The following is a 27,972-nucleotide window of genomic DNA, read 5'->3' as shown; positions in this document are numbered from 1 at the left end:
TTTAATAATAGTAGTACTATAAATAGTTATTTAGACCTGAGTGCAAAAAGTACACACTGCAACACACACCTTGGTGCAAATAGCTTGTACCTTAAAAATATATAAAACACTCCTGCCAAATGTGTCTACTTAATGCATTGCAGTAAATGTACTAATATTCAAAGGTTTCAAAACATATGAACTTTATGGACCGAGTCGCCATTTGCCATAAGTCAGGAAAAAAAACATCTTTGAGCCCCTGCAGGCTGACAAACCAGAGAACTTATAGATACTAGAGCCAGTTTAAGGCTGACTTCACTTACTCTTTTTGCGTGTGGCATACATAAAAAGAGGAGTTATGTTTCAGGGAGTCTGTCAGATTAATGGTACAGCACATATAATAGTAATTACACAGCAAAAGGCAAAAATCTTTTGTAATTTTGGAGTATTTCTATCGACCCATTCATAATTAAAATATTGCATAATGTTAAGGACATCTGACGTGTTTAAATTATGTAGTAAACTAAAAAATGGAACTGTCCTGAACATGTCATCTTTGGACTGTGGGAGGAAACCGGAGCACCCAGAGGAAACCCACGCAGACTCCACACAGAAAGACCCGGGTCACCCCAGCCGAGAATCAAACCCAGGCTGTCTTGCTGTGAGGCAACAGCGCCGCCCACTGCGCCACTGTGCCACCCCAGTTAGTAGCTATATTACCTTTAAAATTTCTATGCAGCCTTAAGCCCTATCCGGATGGGTTTAGTTTCTCAGGGCGACGTCTGTGCAAAAAAAATTACACTTAATAAAACTCCTACATCCGGACTGCAATTGAAAAAAATGTTGAAAAACAGGAGAAAAACTCTTACATGTTCATTTTGAACGGGAATAAAATAACAGAGGACGCCCCATAAAAAAGAAAATTACCCCAGGACCCCCTGAGAAACTAATCTTGTCCGGATAGGGCTTTAAACATCCCTTTTTTGTTTGTCTCAAATTATTTACAGCCTAATTGTGAACTTTAAAATCACTTCTGTGTATGGAATAGGGAGTATAGTGTGTTTAGCAGTGATACTGGCCCTTTAATACCCTAGCAGTGTGGATTGGGACGCGCGCTGTGTCTCTGGAACACCAGCAAGCGGCGCCAGAGCTGCCTGAGCTCTGTATTGGATGACCATTGGTGTTAGCGGGTCCGCTCCAAAACAGAAGCTGAGCTTACCCGGGACGATTTATGGATATTTATAAGCATTTATGTAGACTGTACATTACTTATAAGCGCCGTTAGTTACCGAAGAGGCTCTTAAACACACCGTTTAACGTTCATGTTCGCGCAGTTTCGTAAAAAGTGACGCTTGATGGTGGAAACGTGCAGGATTGTTACCGGGTGAGCGGCTGCTTTCAGCGGACACAGCGGTAACTGGAGTCCGAGGATTTAAGGCCTAGTGCGGACGAGCACCGGGAAACAGGTGAGAGAGTGGTTTACACAAAGCTAAATTAAATGTTTATTTACGGTTAACTTACACTGCGCTTCACTTTAAGCTGGTCATGTAGTGTAAAGCGTGTGTTTTATGAGAAATTGCCTCGTTTTTTCAAGCTAAATTTGTATACTTATTCGAACTTTAAGTTCCACCTTAAATGAGGCAGATTTTGCATGTATCTGCAGCACCGTTTAAGATGGAAAGGAAAGTTCGAAAAGAATCAAACTTCTGACTGTCGCGACTGTTTTATTCAGTGTATAAAATAGTAATAAATAGTTATAACAGTGATCATTCATTTGTGAACACACTGAATGAGAGCACAGAAAGTAAACAAACTGTGTGTGTGTTGGTGTATGCTGACTAGTGGCAGTTCATTTTTTGTTTATAAAATATGATAAAATAATCTCATCTTCATTCTTCATATATTTACAATAAAAAATATTTAAACCTCCTCCCCCAAAAAAGTAATCAGTTCTCAATTGTTTTGCTTTTGTGAAATAGTTGCACATTATTTGGATAAACCGTTTTTCATTTGAATGATAATCAAAACATTGCTTTCCAAAATTTCCAAAATACTAACTTCTGCAGTGAAAAGAACAAAAAAAAAATGGTTAACTCCTAGTGGATAATATTTTTGGAGCACTTATTTTGGTTGGAAAGAATCTTTAGGAATTTCATTGGGACAAGAAAAAACCCTATACGTTACTGCTAGAGGCATACAGAATGAACGGATGAAGGTTGAAACATGTATAATTAGCCACCATCTCTTAATATCTCTTAATGAACAAGGACCTAAATGGCAGACTCCATGATGCATGGCACTCTTTTTCCAAAAACAGTAAGAAGGGATGTCTGAAATATGCCAAAGTACTTTGGATAGGCCTGCAGAATACTGGGACTTAGTTCTATGTATGCTTATTTCTTAAATTGCTTAAATTGTCAAATGCTCAGGTAATTGGTTGAATAATATTGGACATGAGTATTTATTAGTATAAGATTATAAAGTTATGTAAACTGATATTAATTTCCTTGTTTATACAATGCATATTCTTTCTGAATTTACAGAGACTTACTCATGCATATTTTCTTTTAGATCTATACACATTACTATAAAAACAAAAAACAACTCAATAAAAAAAAGATGATGTAGAAATAATATTATTTGAAGGAAAAGTATCAATTACATTGTAATAATAAACATTGAAATGTAGATAATGTAGAAATGTAGATAAGACTTATTTTTTCCAAAATGTTCCAATTTCATTCTCATTGTTTTTTTGAGGTGTTTAATGATTGTTTTTTCCTGGTTAATTGATTTTTTAATTGGATACCAGTAAAATTGGTTTGTTTAATTTAATTTTGAGTATTTGTGTTTAAATTGTAATTGATTGTTTTTGTTAGATCATAATCGGATGGGTTAGTTGGATTCTGATTGTTTGATTCTACTGTTTTATGATTACTCGCTTGTGTTTATTCAGGATGTCGGACTCAGACAGTGATGAGGATCAGGATCGGCCATTCCAGCTGACCGGCTTCCTGTTTGGAAACATTAATGAAGATGGACAGCTGGAGGATGACAGTGTGCTGGATACGGTAATTGATAGTCCCAAGCTTCTCCTTCATATGTTTACACTTACAAGTTTAGTATGTTATTAGAATCTTTAGATCAATACAGTGATCATCCTGATCCATTTTGACAAGTTTCTTCCAGGCCAAAACCCAAACTGGATACTTGTGGTATGAGCCAACCATGAGTTTAAGCAAAAAGTGTTTATATAGTGTGTATATAGAGTTTTTGACCTGTAACAATATTATAACCGTATGAATTTAGATGGTCAAAGTATAAATATGGAAACAAAACAATACAAAGCCTTAAATACACAATACATTGTGTTTACTGGTTCCTGATTCTCTCTCTGCAGGAGTCTAAGAAGCACCTGGCTGGTTTGGGTTCTCTGGGTTTGGGTGCTCTGATTACAGAGATTACAGCAAGTGAAGAGGATACGTCCAATCAGGACCGAGACCAGGGCAACACTGATGCAGATGGTGTGTGTGTTTATATTGGTATTGTGTGTGGTTTACCTAAATAAATGTATTTAAAAAATGTAATAGGTTTAATGTTTGTGTATATTTTGTGTGTGTGTGTGTGCAGGGTGGGTAAAGAGCACTGATGATGCTGTGGATTATTCAGACATCAGTGAAGTTGCTGAAGATGAAACACGCAAATACAGACAGGCCATGGGTAACCTGCAGCCTTCACAGAGAACAGGTACACACACGCACACACGTGTGTATATACACACACACACCCACACACTTGTGCAGTGTTTACCAGTATAGCAGTATAGTCATTCCGTTTGAGCTTATTAAATCAGTGTTAGACAATCACATGTGCAAACTTGTTTATTGTGAAGATTTAATATATTTTTAAAATGTGAATGATCTCCCCACTTTTTTGCAAAAACTGTAAAAAATGTTTATACTTTTTTGATGGTTGCAGCACTCAGTAAGTCACTGTCCTAAACCACATCAACAAGCGTGTATCACCCTGGCGCAGAGCTGTATGCTAAGTAAGCGGGCTTAGGGATGTTAATAGAAAGATACTTACAGAACAGAACTGAGTGACTGTTGACTTCTAGGGTCAGTTTCCCAAACAGGGTTTAATTCAAAATGCTGTGTAGTTCATACTAGGCTTGATTCCTGTCTGTCCAAAATAACTCCAAATTTCTGAAACTAGTTTTGTTCAGGCTTATAAGAATATTGGTACTTTTTTTAGCGAACAAGTCTGTGCTTATCTACTAAAAGCAAACATGGATCAACTTTTGGCTCTTTGTGTGTGTTGCCATTGCTTCTTGCTCCTGTACAACTAATAATGCATACAACAGTTTACACTGAAGAACATACTATTGTTTGGTTCCAGCTGGGAATGAACGGAACCCTTTTGTGAAATTGGCTGGCAGAGAGAAAAGGCAGGAACATATAAACTCTGAACTCCACATTAAACTATGTAAAGCCCTATGATGTCTGCATCTGCCATAGGCATAAACCAGCTTTAAGTTTATAGTAAATCACTTGATATTTTACTGTACTTTTTTTATGTATATTACATTACTACTATTAAACTGTGGACTGTATGTTTAGATGATGACGATGATTATGATGCTGACTCTGAGGACATCGATGCCAAGCTTATGCCTCCCCCACCACCACCAACCCTGGCAGCCGGTGCAAAGAAAGATGACCTGCCTACACAGGGTAACACTGGTGAGGATTTTGGGCAACTGTTTATATATTGTTTATAAAGGGGCACTCCATAATGCTCTTTAATATCCATGTCATCTTGGCATTATGACAGACTGTAATGCACGTTAAGAAGCATAGGGGGCAGTGTTGCCCTTTACTTGCTCTAGGATACATGATTCAGCTCACCTGTTAATTAGCAGGTTTAGTCTGTTATAGAAAACTGTGCTGTACTTTGGCCACTGTTGCCAGCTCTTGTTTTAGAAAGTTTACATGATGTAAACTTTGAGATTTTTTAGAAACTCACAAACTGTTTTCGACCAGGTGATTAGCTTTGCATTAACCAGCATACACTCCTTTACTCTCAGAAAGAAACTTAAACTACCCACACCCTTTATTAGTTGCAAAAATAGGTTCAGCTTTGCTAGCACACTCTCTTTCCCATTCCATTGTTCAAACTGCATTTCAGAGTGGTAGCAGTAAGTTTTGTGGGTTGTGCCAGGTGTTAAGACTGATACTACTGTCCCAATTAGTCATATTGTTATCATAGTACTTCATCCATTTATCATGTTAAATGATTTAGTTATTTCTACTGTTTTATATTCACATATACACAATTTTCATTCTGTAATTATCAGTATTTCATCCTTATTTTTCTCTCTTTCTCATTCTTTGTATTTCTTATTTTTGTAGTAAATGATGAAGGTGACGGCATTATTCTTCCCTCCATCATTGCTCCCTCCTCTGTGGGTGATAAGGTGGAGTTCAGCAGCTCATCTGACAGTGAGAGTGAAAGTGATAGAGCACCATCCTCTGCGGGAGCAGGGTCTCAGAGCCGAGTTCTAACACTACCACTCGCAGGAATTATGCAGAGAGATGCAGCTAAGGCACTGCCAGGGGTTACCGAACTATTTCCTGAATTCAGACCGGGCAAGGTATATATATATATACACACATACATATCAATGTACCTGTTATAACATAATGTCCTGTACAAATTCAATATATGTAAGAACCTAAATGTAATAATGTCATTCAAGTATTTCTCTCAAATACAATGCCCGATAAATTATGTATATGCAAGCACCTGTATGTAAAAAGTGTTAGAGTTTAGATTTTTTCCAAGCGCGACCTGATGCCCAAACTGAACTTGGACCTGGTCAGACGCGGCCACCAGGCAAGACAAATAGAAACTTTTAGGGGCAGAAATGATGAAGTACAGGGTACCCATATATCGAAATTGTAGTTAAAAAGATCAGTTTTAATGCTTTACTTACTAAAAAAATTTTGGGTTTAAATCGGGCTTGGGCTCGTAATGACAGTTTATGGGTCAGGTTGTGCTCGGACAGTCTGGCTGTTTTTTGTGGGCCTTATCTAAGCTGTAGTAAGTATAAACCATATATCATTCTGTTATCTTTAACTGTAAGAATTTATTTGCATTTCAGGTGCTGCGCTTTCTCCGTCTCTTCGGACCTGGGAAGAACATGCCATCAGTCTGGCGCAGTGCCAGGAGGAAGAGGAAGAAGAAGCACAAAGACCCACATTCTGACACACCAATTGCAGACGGTGAATCGAGTGTGCCAGAGGGCGGCGCTGAAAAGAAATCTGGTTGGGAGTATGATTATGCCCCACCCCCACCTCCAGAGCAATGTCTGTCAGATGATGAGGTTGGTAACATGCACACAAACACATCACATGCACTATTTGTGACATTGTGTAAACATACACAAACATACAGAAGTTATATTTTGATTGTCTTGTGTCAATACCATATGCGGCGCATTAGAACAGAACAGGGCATATTTACATATTTTTTAATTTTTTTATTTGAAAGTAACAACAACAGAAACAGACTAATTAATTCTAGGAGATAGAATTAATCTTCTCTCTCTCTCTGTCTGTAGATTAGTATGATGGCCCCGGTGGAGAGTAAGTCTCTGCAGGTAACATGTGAGGGGGATAAGGTAGCAGACATGCGGCCGAAGGTGGCTGAGTGGCGCTATGGTCCAGCTCAGCTCTGGTACGACATGATGGGAGTTCCAGAGGATGGAGCAGGATTTCACTATGGATTAAAACTCAAAGAGGAATCGCAGGAGGAGCAAGAAGAAAAAAACACCATCACACAAACTCCGGCACAGACACACACACCTCCGGCTGAGACCGTGCAAGGAGAACAGGAGGAGGAAACAGAAATGGACAAGGTTTGGACAAAACACACATTTACACACAAATGTACAGGCAGTGCATTTATAACCATTAGAAGTTCTACTTACCAGCAATGTGAATAGTTCTGACCAACCACTCAGAATAACTTAGCTCACATCTCGACCATTTAATAAAGCATTATGTAACATTTTACCCGAAAACAACAGCATAATATGAAGCTCCACTGACCTGTAATAGGGAGAATACCATCTCTGTGACTGCTGCTCTAAGCTTGATGCTCAGCAACTGCATTATGGCCCTTTGGAGAAGCAGGAAGTACAAAACTCCTGGAAACTGTGAAACGCTGTGTTACCTAGGTCATATTTTTGAAAGTTTGTGTAATATTCCTCTACCACCAACGTCCATGAAGTTCTTTCATACTCACTGGCTGATCTGTATCTCTCAGTTCGTCCATACATGCATATGCTTAGTGTGATCTTTAGGGATGGCTCAAAGTTTAAATTACATTAACAGCCTGTAGGAGGAGCCCAGGAGCAAGAAATCAAAAAAACACTTTTGATGGAATTCGCCTTTATGATTGTGTAGCTAATACAAATTTTGTGTTTCTTTATTTAATATACAGTATCTTCATCATAGAACCAAGTCATAATACTAGTATATAGATCAGTATATGTCTTAGTAGCTGTGTTTTATTTTGTTGTTTAATATGTATTTTGTGTGTGTGTTAGACGGTTGATGTAGGTCAGCTGGAGGACGAGCTATTCCTAATGGTCACTCAGCTACAGTGGGAGGATGACATTATCTGGAATGGAGAAGATGTGAAACATAAGGGCACAAAAACACAGAGAGCCAGTCTGGCAGGGTGGCTTCCATCCAGCATGACCCGCAACGCAAACGCATATAATGCCCAGCAGGGTAAAACCAAACACACTAATTGTATTAAGTATATGCAGCAATAAACCACCAAGATGTAGTATATAAGTGTCAATACACAATGTGTGTGTATGTTTTTTGTGTTGTGTCTTTGTGTGTTAGGTTTGAACCGCAGTAACTCTCAGCTGGTGCCCCCCACTCCACCTCCTATTACCAAAACTCTGTCTATAACCGGATCCAAGAGAGACAAACACAGTCACGACCACCTGGGTGAGTGTGTGTGTGCGCTCATGTATTAATTTGTATTTAAATGTTTTTCTCTGTATAGATCATTTACGTAGAATTATTTCCAACCTGCTCCTCTGACCTGTCTGTGTGATTGTGTGTGTAGTTTCTCATGAGGACGACAATCCCTGGTTTTCCATTTTCCCAATCGATAATGAGGAGCTGGTGTACGGACGCTGGGAAGATAACATCATCTGGGATGATCAGAAAATGGAACGCCTGCTCTCGCCTCCTGTACTGACCCTCGACCCCAACGATGAAAACATCATACTGGGTAACATTTCACCTTTATGTTGAATGCACAACACACCCCTCTGCTTGGTGATGCCTGTACATGAATATACTGTAAATGCATGACTGACAGTATGCTTTTCTGTGTAGCCTGTAGCATGGATAACAACATGTCCATATTGTCAGGCTAAACGTTATATCTTAAGAAAAGCTAAAGCATACAATATTTATATCTTATTTTGGAGCGTTTATGTTGGTTAGAAGTTTGACACAAAAGAATTAAGAACAACTGTCAGACTTTTCTAATGTTAAAAAGTGAAAAAGAGAAACACAGCACATTAAGAAGTATTTTAAAACAATTTTTTTTAGACTATTACAGTGCATTTTTTGAAAAGAGCTAAACTTTATGCAAATGAATCCGTCCAACGCGATGCGTCTGTCCAATCAGAGAGCACATGCGACCAGTTGGAGGGGGGCAGTGCGATCATGTGCGTTGGCGTGACAAAGCAGTGTAAATGCACCGTTACTGTTGTGTTTTAGCTGTGTGTCAAAAATATTTTGATGTGTATTGTGATACAATATATAATAAGTATATGCCCACCTTATACAGTACCATTTAGTTTGGACACACCTCTTCTTATTCAATGTGTTTTTTTTTTCCATTTTATGAAATTTACATTGTAAATTTAATATTGAAGTCATTCAAGCTATACAGAAAAACACATCCAGAATTATAAAAACAAACCAAAATTGACCACATTTAGCTTTGAGGACAAGTCTGCACACTCTTAGTATTTTAATCTTAGTGGTTTCATGAGGCAGAGTCACCTGGAATAGTTTTCTCAGTATCTTGAAGGAGTTATTGGAGGTGCTGAACAATAGTTGCTGCTTTTCACCATTTTAGTTGGGTTTAGGTCAGGGGATTGTGGAGACCAAACACTGTTTTTTGTTTACTTTGTAATTGCATTCATGTCCCTTAATTGTCCCTTAATCTGTATTGTAATATTAATAAACAATATAGAAAAAAATAAATGAGAAGGTGTGTCCAAACCTTTGACTGGTACTGAATGTTTAAAGTATATGTAGAAGTGTTGTATTACAAACCAACTGTGCTTTATACTGTTTTGAACTCTCTTTTCACAAGATAACATGCTAGTCATGATACAGCTAGTTAACCATGTGTAGTATCCAATGTTACAGTATGCTTCAATGAGACATAAAATAACAGAGTTGTGTTGTTGATGTTTGACATTGTGATGTGTGTGTTCATACAGAGATACCAGATGAAAAGGAAGAGAGGACGTCTCACTCTCCCTCAAAAGAAAATAAGAAAGAATCTGCTCTGAAGAAGAGCCGGATTCTTCTGGGAAAGACCGGAGTAATTAAAGAGGAACCTCAGCAGGTGAGAGATTGGTGCAAAAAATTAACAATGTTAATTTATCTACACTGCTACACTGCTTTACTGCTGGTCTTTTTTCCTTTTTTTTTACGTTTTCAGCATGAAATCTCAAATTTGGCTAGTGTACACAGTAATTCCCAATATAAGTAAATCTAAAGTGGAGCATTATTTTCAATTAATCAATGTTTAAATTATTATAATTGATTCTAACATTCCAGAATGAATGCTGAAAAGCCTGAGAGTTTGTGATGGTTACAGCATCTTTGTGTGTGTGTTTGGGTTCTCTTTTGTAGAACATGTCTCAGCCAGAGGTGAAGGACCCATGGAATCTGTCCAATGATGAGTTTTACTACCCCAAACAGCAAGGGCTTAGGGGCACATTTGGAGGCAACATCATTCAGGTGGGGCAACAGAGCACTCTGGGTAAAAGAGATGGGGGAAAATAATGCGCAGTTATTTAATCGGTTTGGTTTTAATAAATTTATATATATATATATATATATATAATATATATATATATATATATATATATATATATATATATATATATATATATATATATATATATATATATATATATATATATAATGTATATATATGAATCTTACCAGTTTTAGCTTCACCATCTGTCTCTCTCTCATTTTCTCTCTCCAGCACTCTATTCCTTCAGTGGAGTTGAGGCAGCCATTCTTTCCCACGCATATGGGTCCGATGAAGCTGCGCCAGTTCCACCGGGCTCCTTTAAAAAAGTATTCGTTTGGAGCATTATCACAGCCGGGCCCACATCCAGTACAGCCTCTACTTAAACACATCAAGAAGAAGGCCAAGGTGAGCAGTGTGCACAGTAGGGCTGTTATGTTAAATGCAAAAAAAAAAAAAATCTTGGTGGAGTTTAGTTAAAAAGAGATGCACATTTAAATGTATTAATTGTCAGTTTAAATATTTTAGTATATCTGTGATTTTTAGTATAGACAAATAAATTCTAATATCTGCCAACATTTCTGTGTTGCAAGGATGATAAAAAAAAAACCTTTGTCATCATAATTTATTTGTCTAACATTCTAGAACAGATCAACAAGTCCTGTTGACATCTTTTAATTAATGGTATCCTTGTATTTCCTTGCGTGTCTAACAGTTGTTTAACTTGTAGTCTAACTTGTTTTTTAGATGCGAGAACAGGAGCGGCAGGCTTCTGGTGGGGGTGATATGTTTTTTATGCGCACGGCTCAGGATCTGACTGGTAAAGATGGAGATCTAATCCTGGCAGAATACAGTGAAGAATATCCTCCTCTAATGCTGAATGTTGGCATGGCAACCAAAGTCAAGAATTACTACAAAAGAGTAAGCCTGATGATCAGTTGATCAGTTTTTTCTACCCACCCCACTGTACACTGTTTGTCGTTGTATGAATCAGGTTGCAGTAAAACAGGAGTGATTTCCTTAATCAAACCGTATATTTAACCTCAGATAACCAGCATGTTTAACAGTCATCTGAGTTATATTGCGCTATAAGTTAATCTCATTTTAGCACAGCTAAATGACATACTTCATTTAAATTCATATTTGTCCTAAAAGTGTCACTTTTTCCTCAGTTTTTTAACATTTTACCTCAGTTAAGTGCCATAGTATACACCATGTTTACTGCTTAGGAACATTATACTTTAGTTAAGCACCATAGTTTACTTGAGATAAATATCAATTTTACCTCAGTGTACTGCTGCCATGTAGTACTAAAGGTCACTTTTACCTCAGCTTTGTAACATTTTACCTCATTTGAGTGCAATAGTGTACTCCTGCTAACTGCTAAATAACATTATACTATAGTTAAGTGTATAGTGCATCATTTCCATGTTTGACTTAAGGTCACTTACTTCAGCCTTGTAACTTTTTAACTTAGTTCATTGCCATAGATTGCCTTTGATAAATGGCATTTTTCACATCAGATAAATGTCACTTTTATTTCAGTTTCAGGTATTTTCACACATACCTTATTTAGTGTGGACCTTCATACCTTTCAGTTTTGCCACATTTGTTAATTGCCATGTTTTAGTTAGGTAATGTTGGAAATTAGGTAAATGGCATAATTTTTCTCAGCTAATTGCAGTGTTTGACTTTAGCTAAGGGTCACTTTTATCTCTGCAAGGTAACATTTTGCTTTAGGTTAAATGTAAGTTTACAAATGCTAAAGGGCATGTTTGACCTCAGCTAAGGGTGCAGGAAGATTTTAAAATATGTATTTTCTCTCAGCAAAGCTGCATATTTAAGTGTGGCATTTGTATCTTAAATAAGTAACATGAACTGAATTAATTGTTTAATGTCCTACCAATCCAGTATATTAATTGTTTTGTGCCCGTATGTAACTGTATGTCTGTGTAGAAGCCAGGTAAAGATCCAGGTGCTCCATACTGTAAGTATGGAGAGACAGTGTACTGCCATACCTCACCTTTCCTCGGTTCGCTCCACCCCGGACAACTACTGCAGGTAACACACACACTAACACACACATTTAACACATTCTCCACTTAATTATTTTTTCAGTTTTCTGCTGTTGCTGTGATTTAATATCACAGGCTTTTGAGGTTATTAATGCTCTAAAAATACTATGTGTTGTTGTTATTAAAGCTAGTTTATGTCTTCTTGTGTGTGTTTTAGGCATTTGAGAATAATTTGTTCAGAGCGCCGATCTACTTGCACAAGATGCCGGAGACAGACTTCCTGATCATCCGCACCAGACAGGGTTACTTTATCCGAGAGGTTTCGGATATAATGGTGGTCGGACAGGAGTGCCCATTGTATGAAGTGCCTGGACCAAACTCCAAACGCGCCAACACGCACATCCGAGACTTTCTGCAGGTAACGCCGCACACATTTTACACACATCACACATAGATCATATAACCCTTATTCAAATCTTTATTTATGTGCTGAATCTGCTAATGCGTTTCTCTCACTCGCTTTAGGTGTTTATATACAGATTGTTTTGGAAGAGTAAGGATCGTCCGAGGCGTATCCGGATGGAGGATATTAAAAAGGCCTTTCCCTCTCACTCAGAGAGCAGCATCCGCAAACGCCTCAAACTATGTGCAGATTTTAAACGCACAGGTACTGTGCATAATCTACATTGAATAATGTATTGTATTTATAGTCTTTGTTTATAGTAGTTACTGAATAATTCGTAGCAATGTAGTATATTGTTCTGAGAACATTAGAAAAGCCCTGTGTGACAATGCATAACTAAGTTTGCCTGGAAACTTTAAGGTACGGCTTGCCCCCTCACCCCTCGCCTCTAATCGGTGCCTGCGATGAACTAATCATATAGAACAATGATCAACTGATTGTACCGAAATTTAAATTAAAACTAGTCGACCAAGTTCTTATAATATTTACATATTTTAGTATTTTGTTGGTGCAGCATCATTTAAAAGGGTATTTGCTATAGACATAAAAAATGAAATGCCACCTTATGAAAAATTGTCAGATCGACATCAAAAACGTGAAAAAAAACAAAACAACAAAAAACATCTGTTTACACTCACTTTTCCATTTTGTCTCACAGGTATGGACTCTAACTGGTGGGTTTTAAAGCCTGATTTTAGGCTCCCTACAGAAGAAGAGATTAGAGCAATGGTTTCTCCAGAGCAGTGCTGTGCTTATTACAGCATGCTTGTGGCAGAACAAAGGCTGAAGGTACACAAACACACACACTCAAACACACACTTAATGCTGATTGTAATGATGTTGCACAATTAAGAAAAAATATTTTATTCAGAAATGTGATCTAATATTATTATCATCATAAATTTATTTTACTTACTGTCTTTTTGTATTATAGCAAAATGTGTCATTTCTTTACAGCAGTTTTCACCATATTACTAATTCTTAATTAGCACAATATTAGATGGTTGCTTAGAGAGTGCATGTATTTACAGTTCATGTGTACATTTAGCATGTTATTACATGTTTACTGTTTTCTGCAGTGTTTTATATGAATGCATTTAATTTGCGTTTATCTGCATCCAAATAAGAAATAGGAAAGTAAATGATGCACTGCCTGTACATGACATCTGTTTTTCAATCTGTGACAGTGAAAAAAGAGAAAAAGAAATAAAGTTAGAACAGTAGAAAATACTCCAGTTTATTTGAATGTCTGATATTTTTTAGCATATCAGCTGAAGCTGTATTTGATTGACAGTGTGTATCACCTCTTCAACTGTGTGTGTTTGTTTGTCTCAGGATGCTGGTTATGGTGAAAAATCCTTCTTTGCCCCAGAGGAGGAAAATGAAGAAGATTTTCAGATGAAGATCGATGATGAGGTCAGTGTGGGTCTAATGGATGAGCTTTGTTTCAGTAATATACAGTATGGACGCATCTAAATTTAAAGTTTTTGTGTCGCTACTGAAAGAAAAAAAAACGTGAGGAAAAAATTGTGCAGTACGACTCAAATATTTAAGTGAAAAATACGTCATTGTTCGGTGTAAATTATAATTTTTTCTTCCCCTAATTATTTTTGGCTGCCAAAGGTTCAGTGCTTCCTTAATTTAGAGTTTTTTTCTGTGGTGTCCTGCGTTTCGGTGATATTCAGTATTTGTGTGTATGTTTAGGTGCGCACAGCTCCGTGGAACACCACCCGTGCATTCATTGCTGCAATGAAAGGAAAATGCCTGCTGGAGGTCACTGGGGTTGCGGACCCCACCGGCTGCGGAGAGGGCTTCAGTTATGTTAAAGTACCAAATAAACCAACTCAGCAGAAGGTATACACACAAATACACACACAATGATATTGTTTCCCACAGTTATAGTCATATTTCTAATATTTCATATTGTGGGGGAAAAGATTTTAAATCAAGAATGAGCCTTAAATATTCAATCTGAAAATAAATATAAATAAAGATATTATATAAAAGTGAAATAACTGTGTAATAACTGTATATATGGGGTTGTGTGTCAGGATGAACGTGAGCCTCAGCCTGTGAAGAAGACTGTAACAGGGACGGATGCTGATCTGAGACGACTGTCTCTCAAAAACGCCAAACAGCTATTGCGCAAGTTTGGCGTTCCAGAAGAAGAGGTGAATTGTCTGTCTGCTAATTAATGCTTAGTGAATGCAGGATATTGAACTCATTAAATACTTTATAATATGTTTATATTTGTGTATGCAGATTAAGAAGCTGTCTCGCTGGGAGGTGATAGATGTGGTGCGGACGATGTCCACTGAGCAGGCTCGTTCGGGTGAAGGGCCCATGAGTAAATTTGCCCGTGGCTCACGGTTCTCTGTCGCAGAACACCAGGAGAGATACAAGGAGGAGTGCCAGAGGATATTCGACCTGCAGAACAAGTGAGTTACAGAGTTAACATAATGATTTATTTTTAATAAAATCACATTGTAATGACACCCAAGACAAAGCATTAATAAACATGAATGTCCATAAATCACTTCTCAAAAGTCAAGAGGATTTTATTGTCATTCCATCTGAGTACCAGTACACTGTGCAATAAAATTACTTTCCTTCCATGGTGGTTCAGTTACTTCTCTGTGTGTTGAGAAGTCTGATTGCCTGGTGAACCAAACTGTTACAGAGTGTTAATTACCCAGTGGGTTTAAAGCTTCTTTTAAAGAAAACTGTATTTCTCTCATTTTATAGATTTTTTTTTCAGCAATATGTCACTAATATGCCTAATATTGGTAACCTAACATTCTTGGCCAGTTTAGCCTTCCACACTTTAGCTCTGCCCACACTACAGTTTAGCACTGTACAGGACTGCCAGAACTAAGTTACATATTTAAAGTCTCTCACTCTCTCTCTCTCTCTCTCTCTCTCTCTCTCTGTTTCTTTCTCTCAGGGTGCTGGAATCTACAGAAGTACTGTCGACAGACACAGACAGCAGTTCTGCAGAGGACAGTGATTTTGAGGAGATGGGGAAGAACATAGAGAACATGCTGCAAAACAAAAAGACGAGTTCTCAGCTGAGTCGGGAGAGGGAAGAGGAGGAGCGAAAGGAGCTTCAACGAATGCTGCTGGGAGAGGATGGGTCAGACCGTGACAAGAGCCGCAAGGAGAGACGGAAAGCATTCTGTAAGGGTGTTTTATTTGCTCTGCTCTAAATCAATTAACAAGTTTGTAAATGTGGAGTGTTTTCCCCTTTGAGTGTTTACCCAAAATGATTCACAACAATCCACATGAGAACATTCTTTCTGCTTAATGGTCAGACCTGTCAAGAAGGTTCTGTGTTCTGGACTAGTGCACGTTTCTGAGCAGTTTAACATTGTTGATAGCTATAGCAATTATACGAACACTATATAAGGTAAAACTGCACCTGTAGAGCTGCCTAGCTTAAATTTCAAGATAAGTACAGCTAATATGTCAGTCAGATAAGGGGAAGGTAATATGGATTGGACTGAAACCACCTCCTCTCAAACTTCTTGGTGTGGTCGTTTTGATTCATATTTGATTGTGATTACTGTTTTTACAAAGGAAAACGAACCAGAGTCTAATTTAACCAAAGTAAAACGTTTGAAGATGCCCTAAGAAAGCATTTCTTATAAATTAAACCTTCTTGTATTTAATATCTCACCTATAAACATCCTTATATTTTCAGTCTCACAAGGTTCTTTGATAGCTGTGCAAACCAAAGATTATTGAATTCATTTAATCAGAGTAAAGGCTCTTAAATGGAATTAACAAGTCTATGTATCAGCCAAGAAGCCTTTTCAGGGTGTAAATAGGAGCAGTTTCCCCATGTTGACATCATAGTGAACAGTGGAAAAATTGCCCCAGAGAAAAAAACATATCCTGAACTGTGTGGCAATTTAGTTTATCATGGTTAAAGTTCTTTATCGTGTAACCCTGCAAGCTCAAATGTTTGTGTGTTGTGTAGCGAGTGCTCAGTCCACCAGCTCTCACAAAGATGACGATGCTTCCTCGGTTACGAGTCTGAACTCCTCAGCGACGGGACGCAGGCTGAAAATCTACAGGACGTTCCGGGATGAGGATGGTAAAGAATACGTCCGATGTGAGACGGTCCGCAAGCCGACTGTCATTGACGCTTACTTGCGCATACGCACCACCAAGGACGATGAGTTCATGTAAGTATGTGTGTGCCATTTTTAAGGTGTGATAGACAACAAATTTTGTAGTCAAATGAACAAGACTCCTAACTGACCCCTGATCAGGAATGTTTTCTGATTTGACCTTCTTTAGGTTATGACAGAACGAACTAGGCTAATATTGCTAACAACAATAATTCAATTCAATTCAATTCAATTTTATTTATATAGCGCTTTTTACAACAAAGGTTGTCACAAAGCCGCTTTACAGGAAAAACAGGTCCACGCCTCTTATGAGCAGCACCACAGAGATGCCAATTTTATGGTGACACAGTGGCAAGGAAAAACTCCCTTTAAGAGGAAGAAACCTTGGAAGGAACCAAGACTCAGTCCGAGGAACCCATCCTACTCGGGTTGACCCGCTCAGTACAAACAAACAACAAACAAATAACAGAACAAAACAGTACAGAGAATTAATGAGAACTATGGCTAATATAACAGGTACAAATTTATGAATATAAGAATGTGATGGGCACAAACTATAGAGCTATGGCTAATACAGAAACAGATACTGAGTGTGTTAATGGTAATCAGTGCAGGGTTGCAGAGCCGGAGAACAACACAGCGGGCAGTGGAGAGCCAGGCTGGGAACATCAGGAACAGGGCATCTCCATACATGTAAAAGAGATAGATAGAGAAAACAGAAAGGAAAGGAAGAGAAAAATAAGACTTCTGACTGTTAACAACTGCAGTTTAAACCCTTGGTCTCTCTGATGTGCTCTAAAACATATTAGTTTGTGTCCCTAATATATTATCTGGCTCTACTTTATTCACAATAACCCCAGTGTCACCTTAGAGCCTCTGTTAATATGTGACTTAATGGATATAGCTGTATTTTGGCACCTGGCCACAAACATAACAATAAATTAACATTTCTATCTTATTTTGTGTCTGTGTGTGTGTGTATAGTCGGAAGTTTGCTCTGTTTGATGAGCAGCACAGGGAAGAGATGAGGAAAGAGCGGCGAAGGATTCAGGAGCAGCTCCGCAGACTCAAACGCAACCAGGAGAAGGACAAGTTCCGCTGTCCTCCAGAAAAACGTCCCAAAAAGGCTAAAGAGAGGCCCGATCTAAAGGTGCAGCTTCTTACACATACGCTTACACATGCCTACAGCTGTTTAATTCATCTATTCTATTTATTGATATAGTCTTAATTATTAGTTCAGTATACTGAAGTTAAACCACCTCCATCCACCATACAGTAATTAATTAGCTGCAACTACAACTGTAAAGCTCCTCCCATCCATTAGTCTACAGCTGTTTAGTTCGACCCATCCAGCCTACAGATGTTTAGTTCTGCCCATTTCAGCTGTTTAGCTCCACCCATCCATTCAACCGATAGCTCTTTAGATCCACCCATTCAGCTCTGCCCATTTAAACTGAAATCAACTATTTTCTCTCTCTTTCTCCAGCTGAAGTGTGGAGCATGTGGCGCGATTGGTCACATGAGGACGAATAAGTTCTGCCCACTGTACTATCAGACCAATGCCCCGCCCTCTAACCCTGTTGCCATGACAGAGGAGCAGGAGGAGGAACTGGAGAAGACTGTCATTCATAATGATAATGAGGAGCTCATTAAAGTGGAGGGAACCAAGATCGTTCTGGGAAAACAGCTAATAGAAAGGTACACACACACAATTTCTTGTATAATTAAAAAAAATCTCCATCAGAATTGATTACATAAAATTTGCAATTTTATACAGTACTGGCCAAAAGTTAGGACACATCTTCTGTTTTTCAATGCATTTTCTTTATTCTCTTGACTATTTACATTGTAGGTTCTCACTAAAGGCATCAAAACTATGAATGAACACGTGGAGTTTTATGTACTTAACAAAAAAAAAGGTGAAATAACTAAAAAAAAAATTATATTCTAGTTTCTTCAAAATAGCCACCCTTTGCTCTGATTACTGCTTTGCACACTCTTGTAATTCTCTCAATGAGCTTCAAGAGGTGGTCAACTGAAATGGTTTTCTAACAGTCTTGAAGGAATTCCCAGAGGTGTTTAGCACTTGCTGCCCCTTTGCCTTCACTCTGTGGTCCAGCTCACCCCATATCATCTGGATTGGTTTCAGGTCCGGTGACTGTGGAGGCCAGGTCATTTTTTATTAAGCACAAAACCTCACGTGTTCATTCATAGTTTTGATGCCTTCAGTGAGAATCTACAATGTAAATAGTCATGAAAATAAAAAAAACGCATTGAATGGGAAGGTGTGTCCAAACTTTTGGCCTGTACTTTATTTTAGAACAGGCATCTTTCATTTTCAGTTCTGATTTTCTAATATAGACATTAAAAACACAGTCTAAAAAAACTCAGTACTGAAATGTGCCTCAGAACAGTAATGAAAGGGGCTAAACTGGGTAGACTGAATAGGAGGAAATACAGTAAATATTTAAATATGTCTTTTAATGGGACAACACTATAGAAATGAAACTTGTATACAACTAAGATTAGTCAGGGTACAGGTTCTATAGCAGTATAGATTTACTGTCTTCTGAAAATTCAACAAAAACTCAACACACAGCCCTTAATGTCTCAATAGATGGCACCACAAAGTGAGTACATCTCACAGTGGTTTGACAGGAATGCTAACCCTAATAATGTTCTTATTATTCTGTATCAAGTGTTTTTATGGTTTAACGCTGTTTGTTTGTGTTTAGTGCGGATGAGGTGAGGAGGAAGTCTCTGGTCCTGAAATTCCCCAAACAGCAGCTCCCGCCGAAAAAGAAGAGACGTGTTGGCAGCACCATTCATTGTGACTACCTTAACGTAAGTGTATGTAAAAAAACATTGTAAGTAATAATAATAACAGTAATAATAATAATAGTATTAACATCTAGAACTGTAGAAAAATTATTCAGTTATTTATATTAAATATTGTGTTCATTAAAAAAGTCACTGTATATTCTAATTGATTAAAGTGTCTAATATGAATTTTGACATAAATAAAAATATTTTTTTTCATGCAAGCGATGGTTACGCTGTATACCGTAGTATAGTGTTCTCATAGTGTAATGTTAAATTTTTCTCTTTAGCGTCCTAACAAGTCTATCCACCGGCGAAGAACTGACCCAATGGTTACTCTTTCTTCTGTACTGGAGAGCATCATTAACGACATGAGAGATCATCCTAATGTAAGACATGACTGATGTTAATTATCTGTCTTTTGGCAATTTACTTGTTTGTCTATTTTTGTGGTAATATATGTACCCTTTTCTCTTTTCTCTGTGTTTATCAGACATACCCGTTCCACACCCCAGTGAATGCTAAGGTGGTGAAGGACTATTATAAAATCATCACTCGGCCAATGGATCTGCAGACTCTGCGGGACAATGTTCGAAAACGTCTTTATCCTTCCCGAGACGAGTTCAGAGAAAGCGTGGAGCTAATCGTTAAAAACAGCGCTACTTACAATGGTACACACATACACACTCTTGAGTGCATTATCATTTTGTCATTGTTAGATCCGCTGAATGCCATAAAATGAGGGCTGTGCACTTGTAGATGTTTGTATCATGCTAATTATCAATTCTTTTGTTCTCAGATTAAGTCTATGTCTGAGAAATATTTTAGCTAATTGATTTTTTTTGTCCATTTTGTATTCACATAAAATTTCAAGGAAATAAATACAAATAATTAAAGAAAAGAGCAATTTCAGTACATTGCAATTTTTTCTATTTTGTTATGTCACCAGTAATGGAAATTAAGACACACAGTGCTACCTTGTCACCTGAAATCTTTGCTAATACAGCCTGGAGGAGCAGAATAGTATTCAGCTACTTTAATTTATAACTATTGCTGAAGTGTGAAATTCACAAATTCACAGCTTGTATAGTCCCTGAGTATTTATTGCCAATAGAATTGGACACTCTGGAGGAGATAAACATGAATCTATTGACCGCATGCTTTTGGGATGAATTGGAGGGTTGAGAATGAGGTTGGTGCTGATCATCCAACATCCTGATTTCACAAATGCTCCTGTCTGTAAATGGAATCAAATCCTCACATAATGCTCCAAGATCTAGTACAGATATTTCCATGAACAGAAAATAAAGTTACTAATAATAACAAATAAAATCAGGATAAACCTGTTTCATACTTGATCTTTAGAATAAACAATAAATAAGCATGGATCTCAATACGATTGTCTATAAAGTCTATATTTCAAATATGCATTATCAATTTTTGAGCAAATGGGATACATTCAATTGTGTTCCAAACATGTTTTATATGATTTGCGTTTGTTTGTCTCTCTCTGTCTGTATGTCTGTCTGTCTGTCTGTCTCAGGAGCGAAGCATCCTCTGACGCAGGTGGCTCAGGCCATGTTGGACTTGTGCGATGAAAAGCTGAAAGAGGTAAGGAAAATGTCTTTTTTTTCTGTCTGTCTATCTCTTTATGTCTTTATCAGTCTCTATGTTTAGCTATTAATTTATGTCTTTCTGTCCATCCATCAATTCATCTATCCATCAATATGTATATAGTAATATGTAGCCAGGAGTATCGCATAAGCATAACTTAGATATTTATTGTGGTGGTGTATGCACGTGTGTACAGAAAGAGGAGCGTCTGGTGCGTCTGGAGAAAGCCATTAATCCTCTGCTGGACGACGATGACCAAGTAGCATTCTCCTTCATCCTCGACAACATTGTCACTCAGAAGATGATGGCTGTAACTGAAGTAACAGCTTTCCAATTTCCAAGTCTTGTTATAATGTAAAAGAGTGTGATTTGCTGAGACAGCAGCTGTTTGCTGTGCTGGTTCTGTGTTTGTATTTGTACTTGCTTATAAGACCTTAAGGGGCATATTATGAAAAAATCATCCCACATAAATGGCCCAGCTACAGTCTGTAATAAAATGTGTGTTAATACAAGGGGTCCGACTGCTGCTGGCCGTTACCTTAACCTACACTGGTTCCACATTTATTGATTGCTTTAGCATTAGGGGTGTAATATGTTGAGAAGAGAATGTTTTAGGTTGTCTTTAAAAAAGACAAGTTATAAAATATCATATAGTTAGTTATATCAGAATTATATAAAGACTTTTATAAAAGTTCATTCTTGCTCATATTTAGCCATGTACGTTATTTGATAAATGTACCAGATAGTATGGCTAACTAAGCTATTTATCTAATTATTTACATTTTTTTTCTTTAATTTTCTAGTCATGGCCATTCCATCATCCTGTAAATAAAAAGTTTGTTCCTGATTATTACAAAGTCATCGCCAACCCCATGGACCTGGAGAACCTGCGAAAGGTAGGAGTTTGTCTCTAGAATTACAGTACTTCAGTTTTTCCCCACGACTGTCTTTTCTAATTGTATTATTATTAAGACGGGCGCTCACGCAGGCCACGCTGTAGACAACATGTTGAGATATCGACGCAGAAGTGTAAATTGGCCATACATAAGAGGAGTTATGGTAGAGACTTGTTAGTGAACCAGTAAATTCAAACCAAGGATGACGTAACAAGGTGTAGTGAATTTTACTGTACTTTTTTCTGAATTTATTTTCTTATGTGTGTGGTGTAATTAAGAGTGTGTTTATACAACCAGTCTATATTCAGTATGTAATCATTTAAAAACTGATATTTTACAGCTGAATTTCATTTGTATAGCAACTAATTTTTTTTCCTCTCCTGAATAATTTCCTGTAAGACACTGTAAGAGAAATGTCTAAGAAAGAAATATCTAATGTATGCATCTTGGGTGTGTGTGTGTCCATCAGAACATCAGTAAGCACAAGTATCAGAACCGTGAGGTGTTCCTGTCGGATGTCAGTTTGATCCATGCCAACAGTGTAAAATACAACGGTGAGATTTTTACACACACAAACAGAACCATTTAGCAGTTTCTGTAATAATTGTGTCTTTATTAATTTAACGTTTAATTTTCACTGTTTAACAAATTAACAGTGATGTGTTCATATAAACTGACCATAATAAAAATAAATAAAAAACAGAACACTTTGTGTAGAAATTTTGTAATAGTTTTTCCACAGCTGCACATCTTTACTACAAATGACTATAAACTGTTTCAGCTCAGTTTATAAACAATTACATCAAGTGCAAATGTCTTAACTTACATCACCATAGACAAGATAAACTGTAACAGACTGAGCTGTAAAAACTGCCTTACTGAACAGTCTGATAGGCCTATACTGTTCCATCCAAAACTGATCAAAACATCTTCATTCAAATAAATATAATCTGCAAAAAGGAGCTGATTTTAAACCCTGTTACATTTTATTTATTTCACCACAAAGTAGACTCATCAAATTTAACTAGATTTTATCTTCAACGCCGTTCCTGCTCAACCTTTTTTCAGTGAGCTGCTGTAAATGTAAAAATGCGAATTCTATTACCCACAACCCTGTAATCAACACTCTTACACTGAAATAAGCTGCTGTTTTGGTTAAGAGTTAATATTATTTCTGGATTTCTCTTCCCACAGGTTCTGACAGTCAGTACACGAAAACTGCTCTGGAGATTGTAAATGTCTGCAAGCAGACTTTAGCTGAGGTTTGTGGACTTTTTCCCCAAAAGCCTCTCATCATACAGAATCTGAAGAATGTGTATTTTAATAAATATGTTTTTTTTTGATGCTGAGGAGTACTTATAAGTTTGTATTATGTCTTCTAATGACTAACATGTAAAATGTGTGTGTTTGTGTTGTGCAGTATGATGAGCATTTGACTCAGTTAGAGAAGGACATCTCTACAGCTAAAGAAGCTGCTCTGGATGCTGCTGACCTTGAGAGTTTAGACCCTCTGACCCCAGGACCATACACACCTCAGGTATACTCTTTTACATACATACATACATATGTACACACACACACACACACACACTCTTTCACAGTTCCTGTGCTTTTGATCTTTCCATCCAGTTTCTGCTGTTTAATCTTAATTTATTACCACTGGATGAATTTTCTTCCATTACATCTTTTTTGTTCCTTCTTTCATCTTTTTATTCAGCTCTTTTTGACTTTTTTTGCCATGTTTCCCCAAGTATATTATTTTGTGTCCTCAAATTTATTTTATCCCTTTTGCACTATTCTCTATTTCTATGTTTGTTTGCTCCTTTTGCATTTATTTCCTTTGAATTATTTTACTTTCCCTTTCCCTTTTATTTCCCCTAGTGTCCTGTGTTTGTGTCTGCTGCTTCTTTCTATTTCTTTTATTCTTTTTTTTGCTTTTTTCTGTTTTCTTTCTCTTTCCTTTTTCTCTTACTGAGCCTGATGAGTGTGAGAACTGTGTGTGACTCTGCAGGGTGATGTTAGCCTGTTAGCCGAGGCTACGCTAATTCCTCCCATCTCTCAGAAACGAGGGGGGCAGGTATTCCTCTCTCTCCTCTTTGTTTTTCCTCCATTTAACCCTCCCTTAATTTCCTTTTGCTACATTTTAAATGCAGTTTGTCCTCTGATTTTTACTTTGTGTTTCTTTTCTGTATTTTTCTGTTTTACACAATAAATAACTGTAAATTTCCTTTTATTTTTTCCTTTTTGTTACTTCTTTATCAATACTTCCTCAGTCGTCACTATTCCATCATTACTCCCTCTGTCCTTAATTCACTATTGCTCTATTCATCCTTACTCCTTTCATTATTCCCCCTCCCTCCTTTCCTTTCCATCTGTCTCCACTGCATGCTTGTTGTTAGTTTCTATGTGTTCCATTGGGTCAGTGTTAATATCTGCATGTGTGTGTTTCAGGGTCGTGGACGTGGCCGACTGGGGGAGGAGGAGTCAGATGTTGACATTGAAGGGTTTGAAGAAGATGATGATGGCAAACCCAAAACACCTGCTCCGGTATATTTGGGGGTGAGCAATTTTGCGATGTTTCTCATTATAGTAAAAATCATTGATTGGCTGAGAGGCGTTCTATGAGAGCCGTTATCACCCGGTAATGCACTGTAACCGAAGCTTTCTATGTATTACTCCACCACATATAGGTAACCTAGCAACAATGCAGCGCTTACAAGCCAAACAGCCCTGCTACAAACTCGTGGAGTGTTTTTAACCAAACAGATCGTATTTTTTCTATCCACTTTAATTCAAAATCTTTAAATACACAGCGATAATGGAACTGTGGTATAATCGCAGTATACATTTGACATTGGCCTCAAGCCTATGATCGCAGCCCAACAGTGCCAATACTACTTGTAATAGTACTCCCTCTCGTGTATTATTGCTTAAAGCTCCACTAGGTAGGAATGAGATATATTACAGGAAGCTTATTAATAATGAGCATTTCTTTAGGCTGAAGACGGTGATTTGGACGATGATGACGACGAGATGCTACTTCCTCCTCGGCGGAGGATGGATGAGGATGATGAGGAGTATGATGAAGGCTCTAGCAGGCCAGCACAGCCCAGTGTTTTGTATCAAGATCTGCTGATGTCAGATGTGGAAGATGAGGGCAGTGAAGAGGAGGGAGACAACCCATTTTCCTGTAAGTGTGGATTTAGCTTTTTTATTGTAGTTAACATTTTCACTGGTAGGTTCCTTGTTAGTAATGGGTTTTGTTGCGATAATAGGCCTGGTCATGATGATATTTTTAATAGCAGTAGGGATGGGGTACCAGAGGTGTCAAGTAAACAAATACTTTGTTACTTTTTAGGTAGGAATTTTGGTTAACTGTTCTTTACTAAAGTAATTATTTTACAGACAACGTTTTACTTCTACACCTTACGTGTTCACACATTCATTACTCCTATTTCGTTTCTCAGAGCCCTATCCAGATCAATATCTCCAAACAGATAGAGTAAATCTGATTGTAGTTGGATGAGAAGTATAACCATATACCCAATATAAACATATATCCATCATACCTGCACACACTATGTCACTCAGATGATCAGTAGAGGAGACGCAATAAAACTTAAGCCTAAACGCAATAAAACTTAAAACTTAAGCCTTAAGCCTAAAACTGAAAAGCTTATGTTAATACTTTAAATCCCTAGTGTCTATAGTTCTACCCAAGTAATAAATGTGAATGCTTTTGATCTCTTTTTGGGGTACTACTTAGAGTATGATATTTAAATTTAAAGGTGAGGAGTTTTAGGAAAATATCGCATCATATTAAATTATCAGTGTCCAATACTGCAGTATCAACAATGAAAAAGGTGGAATATGTGTGTTTCTATGTGTTTGTGTATTAAAATGTTTTATATTTGGTTTTGTGATCTGTTTTTACAGTTAATGGATGTTTCATAGACAGGGATTAAGCCTAGTTTTATACTGCACAGCTTTTTAAAAGCATTAGAAATTCTACACTGAAATAAAAATATAGTCTACAACTAGGATTAGTCCCTGTCTGGGAAATTAACTCTTAGTATCTGGCCACTTATTAATGTTGCTTCTTTTCCATTGGTTGGTTTTGTTGACTGCCACAGCAATCCACCTATCAGAGAGCGGGAGTGACAGTGACCGGGAAGCTGGGCATCAGGAAACTGCTCGCATGGGGATGGAGCAGGAAGAGAGCATGATGTCATATGAGGGGGAGGTACCAGACGAGGATACACACATGGAGGACAGCAACGTCAGGTCAGGAAACCCACCTTGTGTCTTTTATATGTTGTGGTAGGCCCCTGGGGTAGGGGGGCGTGACCACTGTGACCCGGAAGGAGGAAGCTCACAGAGATACACAGACACGGGGACTAAATGAACTCAAAACGTACCTTTATTTTTAAATGCCCTCCACCACACCCAAAATAAACTTAAATATACATAACTCTCAGCCCAATGGGGCTCTAGAGTCTGTAGAATTCCTTTTCTTCGTTTTTAAAGGTCCGTGCAGCCTCAGCCCTCTGCTCCCCAGTGTAAGTTCTCCCCAAATGATGGCTGAGGCTTAGTATATATGCCTGTCTCAACTGGCGGCTCAATCAGCCCTCATGCGGGCCAGCTGAGACAGGCATGGCTTTGTGCTCTGGCGTGGGGCGGACCCACAACTCCCCCGCCTCCTCACGCCACAATGTTTAAAAAGAAAATTAGAATTAGAGATATTCTCCAATATTCAAAAATTAAAAAAAATAATTATTTCAAATAAATCTCTTGCCAGTTTTAATGACTCAGATTGGATACATTATAATTTGAAGACCACACCCTCTTTTTCACTTTTGGGTCACAAATACTCACCAATCACTCAATTACATGTCTCTCTCTCTTTCTCTCTGTCTCTCTCTCAGTTATGGCAGTTATGATGAAGGGGACAGTCATCGTCAAGGACGGAGCTCCAGCCCCGGGGGAGGCGAGGTGGAGGGGCTGTATGGTGTGAGTGAGGAAGAAGAGGAAGAGGAGGAAGATGAAGGAGAAGAGCAACGGAGAGGACCAAGTGTTCTAAATCAGGTTCAGCTTAGTGAGGACGAGGAGGACAGTGAAGAATTCAGGTCCATCGGAGGGGACAGTGATATGGACTCAGATACTTAACACACACTTATTTTTAATTATTGTAAATATTGTTGAATGTTTAGCACATCATGTCACAGTGTTGTGATTCCTTATTTCCTTTTTGAGCTTTTATCTGGGATTGCAAAGTAAACTGTTATAGTTTTCCATGTTTTTTTTACACAAGCCATATGAGAACATGTGGAAATAAAAGTTTGTGGAGATTAATATCATGTGGTTTGTGTTCTTTTTACCTGTTTTATTTCCTAACCTCTTCTAAAAATAATCAATAAATACTGAGTCATCAACTACCATTCCAAAAAAGGAATCTGTGTTTTCACAGATATTTGGTAGCAAATAAATTTGTAACATGTTTAAGCTCGATCATGATTTAAGTTTTAATTTGCTAATGGAGAAAATAAAAATGTACAAATGAGGGATGTCTCCAGAATGTAGAGCAGAACTGTAGATGATTCTGAATTGCTTGATGACCTGTAAGTAATCCAATATAAATTTCTTATAACACTGATATTTGAAATGAAGCTCTGATAACAAATGAGGTTTTATAATAGGTTTAAAATTTTCTAAAGGAATGTTTTGTCATTTTTGGGGAGGCATTTAGGTTTAAAGTCGCAAGTTGTGTTTTCTGCTCTGCTATTTTAAATTTCCTTTATTGTTTTTATCATCCTGCAGTTACAGAAATTTACACTGATCTCATTATTACTATTATTGTTGTTGATTATGTTTTCACTGTTTTTGTTTATGAGGAAATAGAATACCAGACCAGTAAAACGGCACGGAACACTTTTCCTACGTAAACGTCTGACCGCTTTTTG

At 37.6% G+C, this 27,972-nt stretch overlaps 1 protein-coding gene across 2 annotated transcripts; it reads left to right on the top strand.

The window, feature by feature from the left end:
* Nucleotides 1-1,138: 1,138 nt before the first annotated feature.
* On the top strand, nucleotides 1,139-27,364 carry taf1 (TAF1 RNA polymerase II, TATA box binding protein (TBP)-associated factor). 2 transcript variants are annotated; one of them, XM_007235847.3, is made up of 41 exons: nucleotides 1,139-1,445; nucleotides 2,936-3,050; nucleotides 3,380-3,503; nucleotides 3,610-3,726; nucleotides 4,599-4,721; nucleotides 5,391-5,632; nucleotides 6,143-6,364; nucleotides 6,602-6,898; nucleotides 7,592-7,778; nucleotides 7,899-8,006; nucleotides 8,128-8,295; nucleotides 9,527-9,654; nucleotides 9,945-10,052; nucleotides 10,306-10,479; nucleotides 10,819-10,992; nucleotides 12,028-12,132; nucleotides 12,304-12,504; nucleotides 12,612-12,753; nucleotides 13,208-13,338; nucleotides 13,885-13,965; nucleotides 14,254-14,403; nucleotides 14,601-14,720; nucleotides 14,812-14,987; nucleotides 15,494-15,726; nucleotides 16,529-16,736; nucleotides 17,667-17,832; nucleotides 18,169-18,380; nucleotides 19,418-19,526; nucleotides 19,793-19,891; nucleotides 19,996-20,173; nucleotides 21,046-21,113; nucleotides 21,313-21,435; nucleotides 21,920-22,012; nucleotides 22,482-22,566; nucleotides 23,207-23,274; nucleotides 23,433-23,549; nucleotides 24,024-24,089; nucleotides 24,464-24,571; nucleotides 25,010-25,202; nucleotides 26,146-26,296; nucleotides 26,938-27,364. In XM_007235847.3, the coding sequence occupies exons 2-41, from the start codon at nucleotides 2,937-2,939 to the stop codon at nucleotides 27,176-27,178; spliced, it is 5,910 nt and encodes a 1,969-aa protein (XP_007235909.3). In that variant the 5' UTR covers nucleotides 1,139-1,445; nucleotide 2,936; the 3' UTR covers nucleotides 27,179-27,364. The 2 variants fall into 2 exon arrangements, with proteins under 2 accessions (XP_007235909.3, XP_007235910.3); XM_007235848.3 differs by lacking the exon at nucleotides 24,024-24,089.
* Nucleotides 27,365-27,972: the final 608 nt, after the last annotated feature.

The sequence above is a fragment of the Astyanax mexicanus genome, chromosome 1 (assembly GCF_023375975.1).
Source record: "Astyanax mexicanus isolate ESR-SI-001 chromosome 1, AstMex3_surface, whole genome shotgun sequence".
In the NCBI taxonomy this organism is placed as follows: domain Eukaryota; kingdom Metazoa; phylum Chordata; class Actinopteri; order Characiformes; family Acestrorhamphidae; genus Astyanax; species Astyanax mexicanus.
Note: the sequence above shows the minus strand (reverse complement) of the source record. Positions and strands in the feature narration are given on the sequence as shown.